This window comes from Oncorhynchus clarkii, chromosome 33, assembly GCF_045791955.1.
Source record: "Oncorhynchus clarkii lewisi isolate Uvic-CL-2024 chromosome 33, UVic_Ocla_1.0, whole genome shotgun sequence".
Taxonomy (NCBI): Eukaryota; Metazoa; Chordata; class Actinopteri; order Salmoniformes; family Salmonidae; genus Oncorhynchus; species Oncorhynchus clarkii.
Window position 1 is genome coordinate 13,950,003 of NC_092179.1, and position 16,142 is coordinate 13,966,144.

Consider the following 16,142-nt stretch of genomic DNA (forward strand, 5'->3'; position numbering starts at 1 on the left):
CGAGGTGAGTAAGACATTTAAACGTGTTAACCCTCGCAAGGCTGCAGGCCCAGATGGCATCCCCAGCCGCGCCCTCAGAGCATGCGCAGACCAGCTGGCCGGTGTGTTTACGGACATATTCAATCAATCCCTATACCAGTCTGCTGTTCCCACATGCTTCAAGAGGGCCACCATTGTTCCTGTTCCCAAGAAAGCTAAGGTAACTGAGCTAAATGACTACCGCCCCGTAGCACTCACATCCGTCATCATGAAGTGCTTTGAGAGACTAGTCAAGGACCATATCACCTCCACCCTACCTGACACCCTAGACCCACTCCAATTTGCTTACCGCCCAAATAGGTCCACAGACGATGCAATCTCAACCACACTGCACACTGCCCTAACCCATCTGGACAAGAGGAATACCTATGTGAGAATGCTGTTCATCGACTACAGCTCGGCATTCAACACCATAGTACCCTCCAAGCTCGTCATCAAGCTCGAGACCCTGGGTCTCGACCCCGCCCTGTGCAACTGGGTACTGGACTTCCTGACGGGCCGCCCCCAGGTGGTGAGGGTAGGCAACAACATCTCCTCCCCGCTGATCCTCAACACTGGGGCCCCACAAGGTTGCGTTCTGAGCCCTCTCCTGTACTCCCTGTTCACCCACGACTGCGTGGCCACGCACGCCTCCAACTCAATCATCAAGTTTGCGGACGACACAACAGTGGTAGGCTTGATTACCAACAACGATGAGACGGCCTACAGGGAGGAGGTGAGGGCCCTCGGAGTGTGGTGTCAGGAAAACAACCTCACACTCAACGTCAACAAAACTAAGGAGATGATTGTGGACTTCAGGAAACAGCAGAGGGAACACCCCCCTATCCACATCGATGGAACAGTAGTGGAGAGGGTAGCAAGTTTTAAGTTCCTCGGCATACACATCACAGACAAACTGAATTGGTCCACTCACACAGACAGCATCGTGAAGAAGGCGCAGCAGCGCCTCTTCAACCTCAGGAGGCTGAAGAAATTCGGCTTGTCACCAAAAGCACTCACAAACTTCTACAGATGCACAATCGAGAGCATCCTGGCGGGCTGTATCACCGCCTGGTATGGCAACTGCACCGCCCTCAACCGTAAGGCTCTCCAGAGGGTAGTGAGGTCTGCACAACGCATCACCGGGGGCAAACTACCTGCCCTCCAGGACACCTACACCACCCGATGTCACAGGAAGGCCATAAAGATCATCAAGGACATCAACCACCCGAGCCACTGCCTGTTCACCCCGCTATCATCCAGAAGGCGAGGTCAGTACAGGTGCATCAAAGCTGGGACCGAGAGACTGAAAAACAGCTTCTATCTCAAGGCCATCAGACTGTTAAACAGCCACCACTAACACTGAGTGGCTGCTGCCAACACACTGACACTGACTCAACTCCAGCCACTTTAATAATGGGAATTGATGGGAAATGATGTAAATATATCACTAGCCACTTTAAACAATGCTACCTTATATAAATGTTACTTACCCTACATTATTCATCTCATATGCATACGTATATACTGTACTCTATATCATCGACGGTATCCTTATGTAATACATGTATCACTAGCCACTTTATACTATACTATGCCACTTTGTTTACATACTCATCTCATTTGTACATACTGTACCCGATACCATCTACTGTATCTTGCCTATGCTGCTCTGTACCATCACTCATTCATATATCCTTATGTACATATTCTTTATCCCCTTACACTGTGTACAAGACAGTAGTTTTGGAATTGTTAGTTAGATTACTTGTTATTACTGCATTGTCGGAACTAGAAGCACAAGCATTTCGCTACACTCGCATTAACATCTGCTAACCATGTGTATGTGACAAATAAAATTTGATTTGATTTGATTTGTTATTTAAAATGTGGTCCTGTGTGGCTGTTGGTAGAGCATGGCGCTTGGAATGGCAAGGGTCATGGGTTCGACCTCCGCTGGGGCCACCCATAGGTAAAAGGTATGCACACATGACTCCCGACTGGTCCAGCATCTCAGTGCAAGAGGCGTCACTACAGACCCTGTTTGGATTCCAGGCTATATCACAATAGGCCGTGATTGGGAGTCCCATAGTGCGGTGTACAATTGGCCCAGCGTTGTCCGTGTAGGCCGTCATTGTAAATAAGAATTTGTTCTTAACTGACTTGCCTAGTTAAATAAAATGACTAAGTCGCTTTGGATAAAAGTATCTGCTAAATAACATGCTCAGATCTGTCAGAGGTAGATTGGATGGTTTAACAGTTGATTAGTGATGTATAACACATACTGATTCCAACAGAGGTTTAGTTTCACACCTCAGCGTGTAGGAAAACTGCTATGTATCTTAGAGGGGGTTTCCCGTAGTGATAGTTTCCACCCAGGAGGATGGGTACAATGGCACTGTTCATCTATAAATCAATAGTTATACCATTGTGGAGTATTACCAGTATAGACCATTGTACACTACATACCATATACTTAATCACATTTCTCACACTTAATTTGTATTTCTTTATAAAACTCATATTTTAGTTATATAATGTAATCCATTATTATCCCCTGCTAATAATATTCAGTGTATGATCTAACCCTCTTTGATCTGTTCCTGGATCAGGTGAACGTGTGATGAAGCCTCAGATCCTGGAGGTGAACTTCAGTCCAGACTGCGCCCGGGCTTGCCTCCATCACCCTGGTTTCTACGACCACATGTTTCAAACACTCTTCCTGGATGAGGCTGATCAGTGCCCTGTCACTCAGGTCTCATGATGACCTCTAACCCCTGATCTTGAACCCATATTACACACTTGAAAAGGTCCATTTGGACAATTTGTTTCTAGTAGGAATTGATCATGAGTAATGGTCTGGACCAGCAGTGCCAAATAAATGTTTCCCCGTGGGTTGCATTGGTTCACTACTGAGGTCCAGAGGATCGCACTTCAAATGGATTATATTTCATCTTCATCAAAATTAGTAAGGAAATTGTTAGGGGGGGGGGGGGGGGGGGCTGACGTGGGGAAAGATTGGGAACAAGCTAGAGGTTGGGAAAGTGTTCTAGAAGGAGGGCAAGGGGAAAGTGTTCTAGAAGGAGGGCAAGGGGAAAGTGTTCTAGAAGGAGGGCAAGGGGAAAGTGTTCTAGAAGGAGGGCAAGGGGAAAGTGTTCTAAAAGGAGGGCAAGGGGAAAGTGTTCTAGAAGGAGGGCAAGGGGAAAGTGATCTAGAAGGAGGGCAAGGGGAAAGTGTTCTAGAAGGAGGGCAAGGGGAAAGTGTTCTAGAAGGAGGGCAAGGGGAAAGTGTTCTAGAAGGAGGGCAAGGGGAAAGTGTTCTAGAAGGAGGGCAAGGGGAAAGTGTTCTAGAAGGAGGGCAAGGGGAAAGTGTTCTAGAAGGAGGGCAAGGGGAAAGTGATCTAGAAGGAGGGCAAGGGGAAAGGCAAGTTTTTCTCAGCTCCAGTACAGGAGGTCGACCACTGCACTTCCTGCTGGAGAGGACTGCTGAGCAGGCAAAGTAACGAAATTGCACTGTTATGCGCTGTGGTTTCTCTCTAGATCCTCCAACTTCCAAGGAACACTGGTTTATTTTGTAAGTGTTCTGATCGGTATTAAACCTCATGCAAATGTTAAATGAACTGTCAGACAGACTGGTGTATTACTATTAATTTGTGTGGGGCGTTCATAATCATACCCCAATCAGAAGTATGGTGATTAGTGTGAAGAGGCGTTCATAATCATACCCCAGTCAGAAGTATGGTGATTGATGGGTTACAGTGTTGTAGAAAAATTTGCTCTTGTAGTTAAACAAAAACTGTTAAGCATTTACATAAGGTTTATTCAATAGTGACCTGCGCAGGGAATACCGTTTTCTGGACAGACATCCATTTTTAGCTTATATAGGCACGGAACATCGGGTTTAAATAAGTATTCTCTTTTCTGCTGGGTTTTCTTGGCAAATTAACAATTGGATACTGCCACGTTTCATACTACCTTCTCTCAAATCCATATTTGTCTGGTTCTAGTTCAACTTGGATAATAGCTTTAAAGCACACAGTACAGTTGTCTTTAAGCTTATAACGTTTTCCTTCTGTGAGCATTTCTCATTCTATGACAACGTTCTCCGGACTCCACCTGCTTTCGGCAATTTATGGAATTTCACCGTTTGAATATGCTTTCTAAATAGCTGCAGATCTATAGTCAGTTCTTCCATATCACTAAGCATTAGTTCAGTAATAAATCAACGAAACAACTGGTGATTTTTGTTTTTTACTTGATCAACGGTCAATTTATAGAAGGATTTTATATTTTTAAAAATAAGTAAATTATAGCAAAAAACACAGAAATTATAACATTTTTCTGTAGATTAATTTGTCTTGTAAAATTGGTTTCATGTTTTTTTTTGTCATTTGCTTCAATAAAATAGTTAAAAAATACTGCCGATCAGTTGCGAAGGAGCGAAGAAAACTCTGGGGGGGCGTGGAACTTGAATCTACTAGTACCAGCCACGGGCGCTCCCACACATACATTTGATGAAGTTCTAACAGAAGACAGGAGTGTTTTTGCCAATAATGCACTATAACGTTGGATGCTGATAAACCCAACCCCAGAAGAAGAAGAGTGCGAGTTGTCGATTGATAGATATCGGTTAGGGATATCCATGTGTTCAGCTGATCTGCCGTATGTGAAAGAGAGAGGAGCGGGGCAGACTTTCTGTAAGTATCCTAGGAAAATCCAATGGTTGACATGAATAACAATGCTATCTATGTTGAACAGTTTTATATTTGTGCAAAAAAGTAGCAGATTTACGTATGGGATTTACGTTCATTCCCCAAGAGATATCCAAGCAAATGCGTGGATGACCGTTTCAAGGTGTTTGCGCGTCACTTTGTAACACATTTTAGCGCAATCATTACTAAGCTCTTCACCCCACAAAACACATTATGGGCGCTCTTCGTTATTTCTCAAAGTTTGTATGGAAAATAAGAGAGAAAGTCATCGCTATTTGCGTTTTATGACGATTGAGCTCAGTCAGCACCTGTGGGTAGCTTGAGTCCACTCGATAACGGCGGTGAGTTGCTGAGGAGTGGGACTGACAAGTCAGTGTCTGATACCTTATCACCTGCCGCACAGACGCTGCATGGGCGGGGAGTGATCTACAAGAATACAGCCGAAAAAAGATCCGTTAAACCACGAAGCGCACAGACATCTCTCTCCCACTCGCAAAGCTGTCAAACTGAGCAGAGGCACCGCTGCTAAGCAGAGAGCGCACTGAACCCGAGAGCGCAGATGCACTTGGCCAAATCAATTCCAGTAATTTATATAATAATTATACATTTCCTCTGACACATCGCGACCCGACCAATACTTTAAGATACGATGCTCTAGGGAAGTTGTTTAGAGAGCTAAGAATGAATAGGCTCCATTGTTATGTTAACCGTTTAACCAGTGTGATTCATGCACTTCAAGGTTGCGTCTCTGCATCACTTCAAGGCTGGAGACAGTTGTGTGGTTAATCGTTATAATACTGATTAGTCGAGACAAATTACTTTAGATTAATCCCGGGAAAGGGCCTTGGATATCAACAATGCCGATATTATATACCAAACAGATGTGGGTGGATCAACACCCTCTCTGATTCCTCTGGGGCGTCAACCTGACCTGAGGTGGAACTCTACTCCTGCCCAGACTGCTATGTGTGGGGCACAGGCTCCTCCTATATGAGCGTGTATTATATTGATTGTGTTAGTTGATTGTGATCTGCACTCTAACTAACTTTCAGCCCATAATGTCAACTGGCAGTCACATATCAAAAACATGTTGCAGTTTGTTAGAAAAATCAATAACTTGGTTGATGGATAACCATTACTTAGTTTTCACAATAATTTCTCTTTTTTTATACTTGAAATCCTACCCAGTTCAATGTGCTGGGACGGATAGAACTGACACAGCATGGATAACGCCTATGAAAATGCCAGATCAAGAGAATGGAGCTATGGTGATGGATACAGCCGCCATAATATGGCTCAGTGGCAAAGTGCTCTCCCTGCTGGTGAAAGACAGTACCTCACCCAACAGGAAAGGGAACGCCAGTGGCTGAACCATGAGAAAGAAGCTGCCATACGGGCCCACTACAACTCCCTTAGACAAAACTCTCCAATGGACTTCCGTGGACATGGGGCACAAGCGACCCAGCCGCCGCATCTGTATCATCAGGACCATCACAGAATGGCTCCGAGTCAGAACATAAGGGATTGGCCAAATCTCTATGGACCCCTGAGAGGCCAGGCATCCCCTAATGTAACCTTACACCGCAGTGGAGAGATAACAGAAACATGGGCTAAGCATGAACCTCACTTCCCCAGCTATGAGTTTTTACCCCCACTCATTGTCGAAAGAGGGCATGAGGATATAACCCATCACCATAAAGCTGACCGGGATTATATGGTTGGTCGGATAGTGAAACATAACAATCTCCATTGCTTGGAAAGCAAATGGCAGATGTTAGATCCCACCCATTCCAATGGACATGCTAGAGGACATTTTAATGAACATTCAAGGGGACATTCTAATTCCTATTCCAGGATTCATTCTACTGAATGCTCAAAGGGAAGTTCTAGGGGTAGGTCTAGTGCACGTTCTAGGGGTGGCTCTAGTGCATGTTCTAGGGGTGGCTCTAGTGTATGTTCTAGGGGTGGCTCTAGTGGACGTTCTAGGGGTGGCTCTAGTGGACGTTCTAGGGGTGGCTCTAGTGGACGTTCTAGGGGTGGCTCTAGTGGACGTTCTAGGGGTGGCTCTAGTGGATGTTCTAGGGGTGGCTCTAGTGGACGTTCTAGGAGTGGCTCTAGTGGATGTTCTAGGGGTGGCTCTAGTGGACGTTCTACGAGTGGCTCTAGTGGACGTTCTAGGAGTGGCTCTAGTGGACGTTCTAGGGGTGGCTCTAGTGGACGTTCTAGGGGTGGCTCTAGTGGACGTTCTAGGGGTGGCTCTAGTGGATGTTCTAGGGGTGGCTCTAGTGGAAGTTCTAGCGTCCATTTCAGCAGGTCTCCCAGGCTGGACTTCCAGGCTAAGCATGTCAACCCTTTTCAATCTATGACCAACAGTTCTCCAGACATTCAGAACGCCAACATCACTCCAACTGTTCCTATGGTCAACAACAAACACAGTGAAACAACATCAGGACATACAACTGGTCCTGCGAGACATTCTACATCACTTGTTTTTACAGATTTCCCTTCCACGGGAGGTACAGAATCTGGTGTTGTTGACCTAAAAGCAGCCCAGGTAACACATGCAGACACCCATGGTATACTAGGACCTAGTGTTCCTTCCCAAGCCATAACACAACATACAGATCATCTTCCTGGCAATGCTGCTCTGGTTTCTCACACACAGACCTCTACCACCCCTGAACAGCAACATGCTTCCTCTCCTTCTCTCATTGACACCCCTCAGGAAAAACCTCATAAACATAAGATCTCACTCAAGGAAATACAGCACTGGCCCCAGAGTGTTTTAAGATCTAAAAATGGACCTGTAAATGGGAATAACTCAACACAAGACCCCTCTCAGTCCCAACAATTCAGCACAGAGAAGATGGATGTTTTACAAGTAGGCAAAACACAACTACATCTAAACACCAAAGACTACCAGGCGAGGCCCCCTGAGAGGTTTAGTGATGAGGACTCCACTATACGGCTGGAGATTAAGTCCACCCCCAGGTACATGACCCTGACGGCAGTCGCTACCGCTCCGCCGCCCCCCGTGGCTATCGTCCCGCCAATGGGTCCACAGCAGTCCCCAGAGCCCATGGAGACAGAGAATGCAGGCAATGAGCTGCCATTTAAGATTTTACAGGCCTGGTCCATCAACGAAAAAAAGGCAGAAAACCTGTGGGAAAGAGCTAAAGATGATGCAAGCTCTCTCTCTGTCCTAAATGAGATGGTTCAAGTTGAGAGTCTTATGGAGTGTGATAAACCTATAGATGCATCTGCAACAAGTTCAATGGCATCTACAGGAGAGGACAATGATGAGGTCCTTCAGGTCATCACACAAATGGACAAGAGATCACCTTCACCATTTGTCCACACCAACCCCCAGGCAACTGATATTGTATGCATCGGTGGTGCCCAGATAATCGTGGAAGGTAGCTCTAATGTTGCAGATGAGAACACTCTTGATTTGTCCACAATTGCTGAAGTTCAGTTCAAGTTATGTGCGCTGCAGCAACTGGATACTTATCTGGAGAGTGCGACAACAGTCACAGAGGCAGAGGATGGTTGTCTCGAGGCCATATTGGAGTTGTATCGGGGAGGGGATACCTCTGACCTGGTAGAGGCTTTAAAAGATCAAATGGATGAGAAAATCATGCAGGATGTGTCTGCCTGGGCCGCAGAGGATGAGAAGGCAGTGGTTCTCTTTGCAGTCAGTGGTATATCACTAGGGGAAGTGCTCGAGAAGTTTCCCATTCCAGTACATGTTGACACCTCTTCCCAAGTGGGTTACAGGTCGTCATGGTTAAATGTCAACGAGAAGCTGAATGACATTGACAAAGATTCTGGAAGAGCTTGGTCTCTGTGGTTCATACCAGATAAAGCAGAGGACAGTTCCAAAGTGGTTGGGGGTGTCCAGATGGATGACACCTTCCACAGCAAGATGGAGACTGTGGAATTTCCTGCAGAAGCAACAGACTCAGACCTCACAACAAATACACACCTCACGATGGACGTAGACCCCCCAACAAACACAGACCTCCCAACAAACGCAGACTTAGAGACAGAACCCCTTTCCTCAATGATTTTGACCGTCCTCACACCAGAGGACGCTGTGAAACTGCTTGCTGAAACAGAGGCACCAGACACAGACCTCAAAACGGTTGTAGACCTCACAACAGACTCGGACACAGAACCCCTTTCCCCAATGAATTTGACCATCCTGACATCTGAGGATGCCATGAGACTGTTTTGCCAGATTGAGAATGGCTCTGACCTCCAATTCGCGTCCCCTGAATCTTGCTCTAAAAACAAAGATAAGACACAGACAAACCAACTAGAGAATATAGAAAGTGGCAGCTTAGATAAGTCCTGCTACTGTCCTTGTGGTATTGAAACTGACAATGGGTTTGAAATGGGCCTATGCTCCAGTTGTCAGAGAGAGAAAGGATTGCAGCATGGTACAAGATGCATAACAATCGCTCACTGCTTTACCATGTCACATAGAAATGATCAGGAGACAGAGGTCCCTAAGGACTCTGGGGGGAAGGTGACTGCTGTTGACAATCAATGCAGGGACAAGAAGCAGACACATTCAACTGAAGAAGAGGGTGATGACAATAAGACACAGGGTGAAATGCAGCAATGGACAGGCGTCATACCGATCATTGACTTTTTTTTCTGGTCAGATACAAGTGAGGATTCTGATCAGGAGACAGAGGAGAGCTATAATGAACAACATGCTCAGATTGAGGCTCATGCTTCTAGTGTTAAAAGGACAGAGCCTGAAACTGATGCCAAAGCACCATGTGAGTCAGCCCAAGAACGTACGACCCAAAGCAAAGTCAGTCCTGGTTCCGAGGATAGGGAAAGATGGCAAGAGAAGGACCAAGACTGCAGGATGAGTACATTACCACTTCCCAAGGTTGAAAACCCCTCTAAGTTAAGAGCTAACATCATAGCAGACAACTGGTTTTCACCTATAGAGGTCTGTGGTTTACCTGTAGAAAAGTATGACAAAGTTGCTGACTTTGTCACCCAATACAAAACTTGCAAGTCAAAGAAAAAAGGACATAAAAAAATGGAAAAGGAGAAGACCCTCCATCCAACGTCATCTGACAGGCAAAGTTACAAGAAAAGCCATGGGAGAGCAGAGAGGGGAAGGACACCATCCCAAACCACTAAGTGCTCTGGGTTGAAGGCAACTGTGGATAATCAATGCAGGGACATGAAGCCACATTCATCACACAAGACGAGACATTCAACTGAGAGTGATGGAAATCGATGTAAAGACAAGAAGAGGGGATCATCAACTGTGAAAGCGCGTGAAGGCTGTCAATCCAGGGACAAGAAGCCACCGAAGAGGAGACATTCAACTGAGAAAGAGAGAGAGGATAATCAAAGTAGGGACAAGATGTCACAGAAGAGTAGATATTCAACTGAAACTGACGGCAGGAACTCAAACTCCAAAGAGTTACAGTGCCAGTTGGTGGACATAGAGAGGAGCAGTGGAAACTCACTCCCGTGCCCTGGGGTGAAAACCCTCCATGTGCAGGGATCCTCAAATACCACCGTTCCTCTCAAAATCTCCATAAACATCCCCAAAAAGCCTTCCATAAACGCCTCACCCTCAAAACATGCAGAGGAAATCCTCAAAATCCCGAAGACTAAAGCCCAGAACAAAACTAACAGACACTGCTCCCTTGCAAAGTCGGTGTCTCCTGTTGTCAAAGAGAGGCAGAGGAATGGCGGCAAACAAAAGCAAACAATTCAATGCTTAAAAATCGGATTGGAAAAGCTGTCCTTACCCCAAAATCTTGTCAGGAAAGGTTCTCCACCAAGCCGGAAGAGGGAGGATGGTTCTCCACCAAGGCAGAAGAGGGTGGCAGATAGAGGAGAGCCTGAGGGTTTAGGGGTAAAGGTTTCTAGGCATCCTGACTTGTCCAAGAAACTAAAACGTAAGGCACAGAGCGACTTGAAATCCCAACAGAATTTGACAAAGATTCCGAAGGTGTTGAATGGAGTGTTTTCAAAAAGTGAGTGTAAGAATGACTCGCCGCCAAGGATTCTGAAGCTTCCGAGGACTCCAGAGGTTTCAAAGGATTTGCATGAGAGAGAGAACAGGAAAGAGCCATCTCCCAGTGCTTCCCCTGAATCACAAATGCTGGACAAACCTGCAAGAGTGGCACACAAGCCCAAATCTTTTATCAAACTTGCCAGTCCCAGTTGTTACAGCCCAGGTAGTCATGCTTGCCCTAATACGGCCATGGTTTCACCGTCACATGGCAACGTAGATTTTGGTGAAAAAGTCTCTGCGAGGCAACAGGTGTTCTCAGATTGGGAGAGCAGCTTTGTCCCGACTCCAACCCCCCGGACTCGCAGGCGATCAGGGTGTCCTCCAGAGGAAGTGGAAGGTCAACAGGCCAGTCCCAGGTCCAGCTCGGAGACCAGGATCATCCGACCCATTCTAAAACGTGTCGATGCTCCGCCAAAACCCAAGCGGAACATCAGCTTTCATTTGAATCCAAGGAACGTGCACTACTTCAAGCCCTGTGAATATGAAAATTACGTCATGTTCAACAGGTCTTACACAGATCCGGAAGATGCACAGCGCTCTGATGATGAAGAGGAAGATGCTTCTGTGAACTGCCAGAACAAGAAGAAACAGCCCCCCGTTATGGAAGCGAAGCAGCAAGATATAGGGGAGCTGAAGCCTGGACCAAGCGGTTTATGTGAAAAGCGCTTCAAAAGGAAGTGGGAAATGCAGGAGCCTGCTGCCATTTTGATGAAGGAGAGCATTGTTCAGGCAAAGCATTGGACGAAGTCTCTCCATCGTGATCCTCCAAAAGAATTCAGACACTCAGGTAAGGACACTAATCGCAAGCCACTGGCAAAAGAAAACGGCATGTATTCCCTCAAAGTTTTTGTGTAATATGTATAGCTAGCATGGGACATGAAAAACGAACACACAGAATAACACACAACAGGTCAATATTTAGATACATTGTTGGGGATTTCCAGTCATTGACAAGTTCTTCTGGTTACAGCAAAAATAACTGGAGTTGGTTACAAGTGGTCCGAGAAGCAGAAGAAGAGGCCAAATGAAATTGAAGGTAAGTCGCAGGCTATGCTAGCCTCACATCGTAGGCTACTTTTACAATTGCACCAATGATTTCCCAGTATTTCAAACTGTTGTGTATGTTTTTTTCCTTTTAGAAAAATCTCAGACCTAGACTGACTGACTGTTGGGTTCTGATTGGAATCATCTAGATGAAAGGGTATTATGTTATTTATAGGAGCTGAGTAGTGAATGCAAATGTATCATGCTATATTGAGTCTGGGTCAATTTGACCTAAGCAAACTTGGGAGTCAAAGTGAGAGGGGTGACAGAGAATAGGGGTGAACAGACCGGTGTATTTCCCAACTCTCACAGGATGTGACTTAATACATTACCATATGTAATTGATAAGCGTCATTCCATTTGATTTCAATCCCGTTTTGACCGGTCAAACATGTGTGGAAAGATTTGTTCAAATCAAGAGGGGTGCAGTCAAAAGGTGATTGAAATCAAATGGAACGACCCATAAAGTAAAGGGAAAGCTTGGGGAAAAAGTTGATGTACTTGTTCAAAGTGTACAAAAACTTCACTAGAAAATCAGCCTTATCGATGAGAACATCAATACCAACTTGTTAGGTAACTGAAACCTATGTACAGTGGGGCAAAAAAGTATTTAGTCAGCCACCAATTGTGCAAGTTCTCCCACTTAAAAAGATGAGAGAGGTCTGTAATTTGAATCATAGGTACACTTCAACTATGACAGACAAAATGAGAAGAAAAAAAATCCAGAAAATCACATTGTAGGATTTAGGACATTGCAAATTATGGTGGAAAATAAGTATTTGGTCAATAACAAAAGTTTATCTCAATACTTTGTTATATACCCTTTGTTGGCAATGACAGAGGTCAAACATTTTCTGTAAGTCTTCACAAGGTTTTCACACACTGTTGCTGGTATTTTGGCCCATTCCTCCATGCAGATCTCCTCTAGAGCAGTGATGTTTTGGGGCTGTTGTTGGGCAACACGGACTTTCAATTCCCTCCAAAGATTTTCTATGGGGTTGAGATCTGGAGACTGGCTAGGCCACTCCAGGACCTTGAAATGCTTCTTACGAAGCCACTCCTTCGTTGCCCGGGCGGTGTGTTTGGGATCATTGTCATGCTGAAAGACCCAGCCACGTTTCATCTTCAATGCCCTTTCTGATGGAAGGAGGTTTTCACTCAAAATCTCACGATACTTGGCCCCATTCATTCTTTCCTTTACACGGATCAGTCGTCCTGGTCCCTTTGCAGAAAAACAGCCCCAAAGCATGATGTTTCCACCCCCATGCTTCACAGTAGGTATGGTGTTCTTTGGATGCAACTCAGCATTCTTTGTCCTCCAAACACGACGAGTTGAGTTTTTACCAAAAAGTTATATTTTGGTTTCATCTGACCATATGACCTTCTCCCAATCTTCTTCTGGATCATCCAAATGCTCTCTAGCAAACTTCAGACAGGCCTGGACATGTACTGGCTTAAGCAGGAGGACACGTCTGGCACTGCACGATTTGAGTCCCTGGCAGCGTAGTGTGTTACTGATGGTAGGCTTTGTTACTTTGGTCCCAGCTCTCTGCAGGTCATTCACTAGGTCCCCCCGTGTGGTTCTGGGATTTTTGCTCACCGTTCTTGTGATCATTTTGACCCCACGGGGTGAGATCTTGCGTGGAGCCCCAGATCGAGGGAGATTATCAGTGGTCTTGTACGTCTTCCATTTCCTAATAATTGCTCCCACAGTTGATTTCTTCAAACCAACCTGTTTACTATTGCAGATTCAGTCTTCCCAGCCTGGTGCAGGTCTACAATTTTGTTTCTGGTGTCCTTTGACAGCTCTTTGGTCTTGGCCATAGTGGAGTTCGGAGTGTGAATGTTTGAGGTTGTGGACAGGTGTCTTTTATACTGATAACAAGTTCAAACAGGTGCCATTAATACAGGTAAAGAGTGGAGGACAGAGGAGCCTCTTAAAGAAGAAGTTACAGGTCTGTGAGAGCCAGAAATCTTGCTTGTTTGTAGGTGACCAAATACTAATTTTCCACCATGATTTGCAAATAAATTCATTAAAAATCCTACAATGTGATTTTCTGTTTTTTTTCAAATTTTGTCTGTCATAGTTGAAGTGTACCTATGATGAAAATTACAGGCCTCATCTTTTTAAGTGGGAGAACTTGCACAATTGGTGGCTGACTAAATAGTTTTTTTGCCCCACTGTAAGGGTGACTTCTGTTGACTGGGTTGGAACATTTTCTGTTCATGCTCTTGAGTATATTCTGAGGCAGTGTTCTCAGGATCCTGTGTACGTTCAATAGATTTTTGAACTGAAAAGTTGCCTTACTGATCCTTCATCTCCACTTGGAAAGCCAGTAGCTGGGTGACAGCTATTTCCTACAGTGCTAATGTGGATATTTCTCACCTTCTCACTAATGCTTGCCTCTAGGTTCCTCTCTGAATGCAAGCCCCCTTCACGGTCACCATCCAGGTTCCTCTCAGAATGCAAGTCACGGTCACCATCCAGGTTCCTCTCAGAATGCAAGTCACGGTCACCATCCAGGTTCCTCTCAGAATGCAAGTCCCCGTCACGGTCACTGTCCACGTTCCTCTCAGAATGCAAGTCACGGTCACCATCCAGGTTCCTCTCAGAATGTAAGTCCTCGTCACGGTCACTGTTCATGTTCCTCTCAGAATGCAAGTCACGGTCACCATCCAGGTTCCTCTCAGAATGTAAGTCCCCGTCACGGTCACTGTTCACGTTCCTCTCAGAATGTAAGTCCCCGTCACGGTCACTGTTCACGTTCCACTCAGAATGTAAGTCCTCGTCACGGTCACCATCCAGGTTCTTCTCAGAATGCAAGTCCCCGTCACGGTCACTGTCCACGTTCCTCTCAGAATGTAAGCCCCCTCGTGGTCACCATTCATCCTCCAGCCAGGGGAGAAGAGTTGAGCCAACAGCCAGGCACCATAGCTCTCCCATGGATGAATGGAACAAGCGGTGGTCGGGAGAGACGTGATTCGTAAGCATATCAGTCGGACATGACAGGATACACCAGACAGAACAGTAGTTGATGTCAACCTGCAAAGACAATACTTTTACCTCCAACCTGACATTGTGCCTATGCTGTTCTTTAAAAAAAAAAAACTTGAAACCCTACATATTTAGGCTACATTATGCAGTTTACTTCTCTACATGTTTTCATCTGTTTTTAAATGAATAAATGTCTGATTTCTCTCCCTAATTAATAGGTTCGGTTAGCTGTGGTTGAAGTCAGAAGTGTGTATTATATAGTATGTGTTATTGTTACTCTTGACACCTAACAGTGATTGGTGTTTGGTTACCTGTATTCCTATAGTATTGTTTGCCTACATTGTTAGGACACCATCATAGTGATGGTATTGGACATTGTTTGTTTACAGTGTTTTCTATTGCAACCAGAACCAAAACTTAAGGGAAGAAACCCGACAACTTTTTGTTGTTGTTGTAATATGTTATTTTTTTAACGCTGGTGGTAAAGTGGGTAAATGTATCATGGATATCGACATTAAATGATGTTTGAAAGCCATTATGTCGCTTTTTTTGATGTGATTTCTTGCACTGGTTTATAGTTTTGTGGCCATAGATGATGTTTCGGGTATTGAGGGATGTTTGTAGTTTACAGGTCACTGGTTTCATACTACGTCTTAAAGTTGTCAATCCCATGTTTTGTTTTTAATATTTGTCAATTTTTGTACGTTTTGATGCTGTATTGTTTATTTTATGTACACCTCTGTTTACTGTATTGTTATGGCACTGAAATAATATAAATATAGAAAATATGTTTTTGTTGATTGATACCTGTCCTCTCAGACTACCCAGCATCCAATGAAGGTAATTGTAGTATTATTTACCCCCACCACCAGGCGAAGACCACAATTAAGACACACACAGTTACACCACCAGAGAGAAGCAAAGTACAATATTAATGTTCCTTTCATTTCAGTCACTCGCTTGTGCAAGGCTTCTCCAATGTGTTGAGACTTAAGAGGAAAAAGAAACGCACACCTATTTAGGCGAGGTGCTGGCTAGCGGAGTAGAAAACTTGAAAATAAAGGAGAGCCGCACACTAAGAGCTCAGATGCAAAAATGTAATGTCCGACGTTTCAACAGACAAGCTGTCTTCGTCAGGGTATAATCACAAACACTGCAGGGTGACTCGTTTATATAGTGTCAAAAGACACACACAGGTGTCTGTAATCATGGCCAAGTATGGCCTAATATCATTGGTTAATTCTCAAATATTAAAGGACATACAAAGAACAACATACAAAAAACAAATGGATAGCATATGATCATAGCTTCAATTT

At 44.9% G+C, this 16,142-nt stretch overlaps 2 protein-coding genes across 5 annotated transcripts in view; both read left to right on the forward strand.

Moving 5' to 3' along the window:
- The window catches only part of LOC139393230 (tubulin tyrosine ligase-like family, member 12), a 32,313-nt gene extending 29,319 nt beyond the window's left edge, over window positions 1–2,994 (forward strand). For all 3 annotated transcript variants that reach the window (XM_071141681.1, XM_071141683.1, XM_071141682.1), the window contains one exon: window positions 2,631–2,994. In XM_071141681.1, the coding sequence (XP_070997782.1) occupies window positions 2,631–2,782 (152 nt within the window). In that variant the 3' untranslated portion in view covers window positions 2,783–2,994. The remainder of the gene's footprint in view (window positions 1–2,630) is intronic.
- A 1,502-nt stretch (window positions 2,995–4,496) lies between these two features.
- LOC139392824 (serine/arginine repetitive matrix protein 2-like) lies at window positions 4,497–15,614 on the forward strand. 2 transcript variants are annotated; one of them, XM_071141107.1, is made up of 5 exons: window positions 4,497–4,714; window positions 5,918–11,574; window positions 11,758–11,823; window positions 11,927–11,988; window positions 14,242–15,614. In XM_071141107.1, exons 2-4 carry the CDS (start codon window positions 5,952–5,954, stop codon window positions 11,941–11,943), a joined length of 5,706 nt encoding a protein of 1,901 aa, XP_070997208.1. In that variant the 5' UTR covers window positions 4,497–4,714; window positions 5,918–5,951; the 3' UTR covers window positions 11,944–11,988; window positions 14,242–15,614. The 2 variants fall into 2 exon arrangements, with proteins under 2 accessions (XP_070997208.1, XP_070997207.1); XM_071141106.1 differs by lacking the exon at window positions 11,927–11,988.
- The last annotated feature ends 528 nt before the right edge of the window (window positions 15,615–16,142 follow it).

Excerpts from the sequence above, each read along its gene's own strand:
- LOC139392824 (XM_071141106.1), top strand. The coding sequence starts at position 5,952 with ATGGATAACGCCTATGAAAATGCCAGATCAAGAGAATGGAGCTATGGT. Across the intron at positions 11,575-11,757 it reads AAAAGAATTCAGACACTCAG|CAAAAATAACTGGAGTTGGT; the intron begins GTAAGGACACTA and ends TTCTGGTTACAG. Across the intron at positions 11,824-14,241 it reads GAGGCCAAATGAAATTGAAG|GTTCCTCTCTGAATGCAAGC; the intron begins GTAAGTCGCAGG and ends GCTTGCCTCTAG.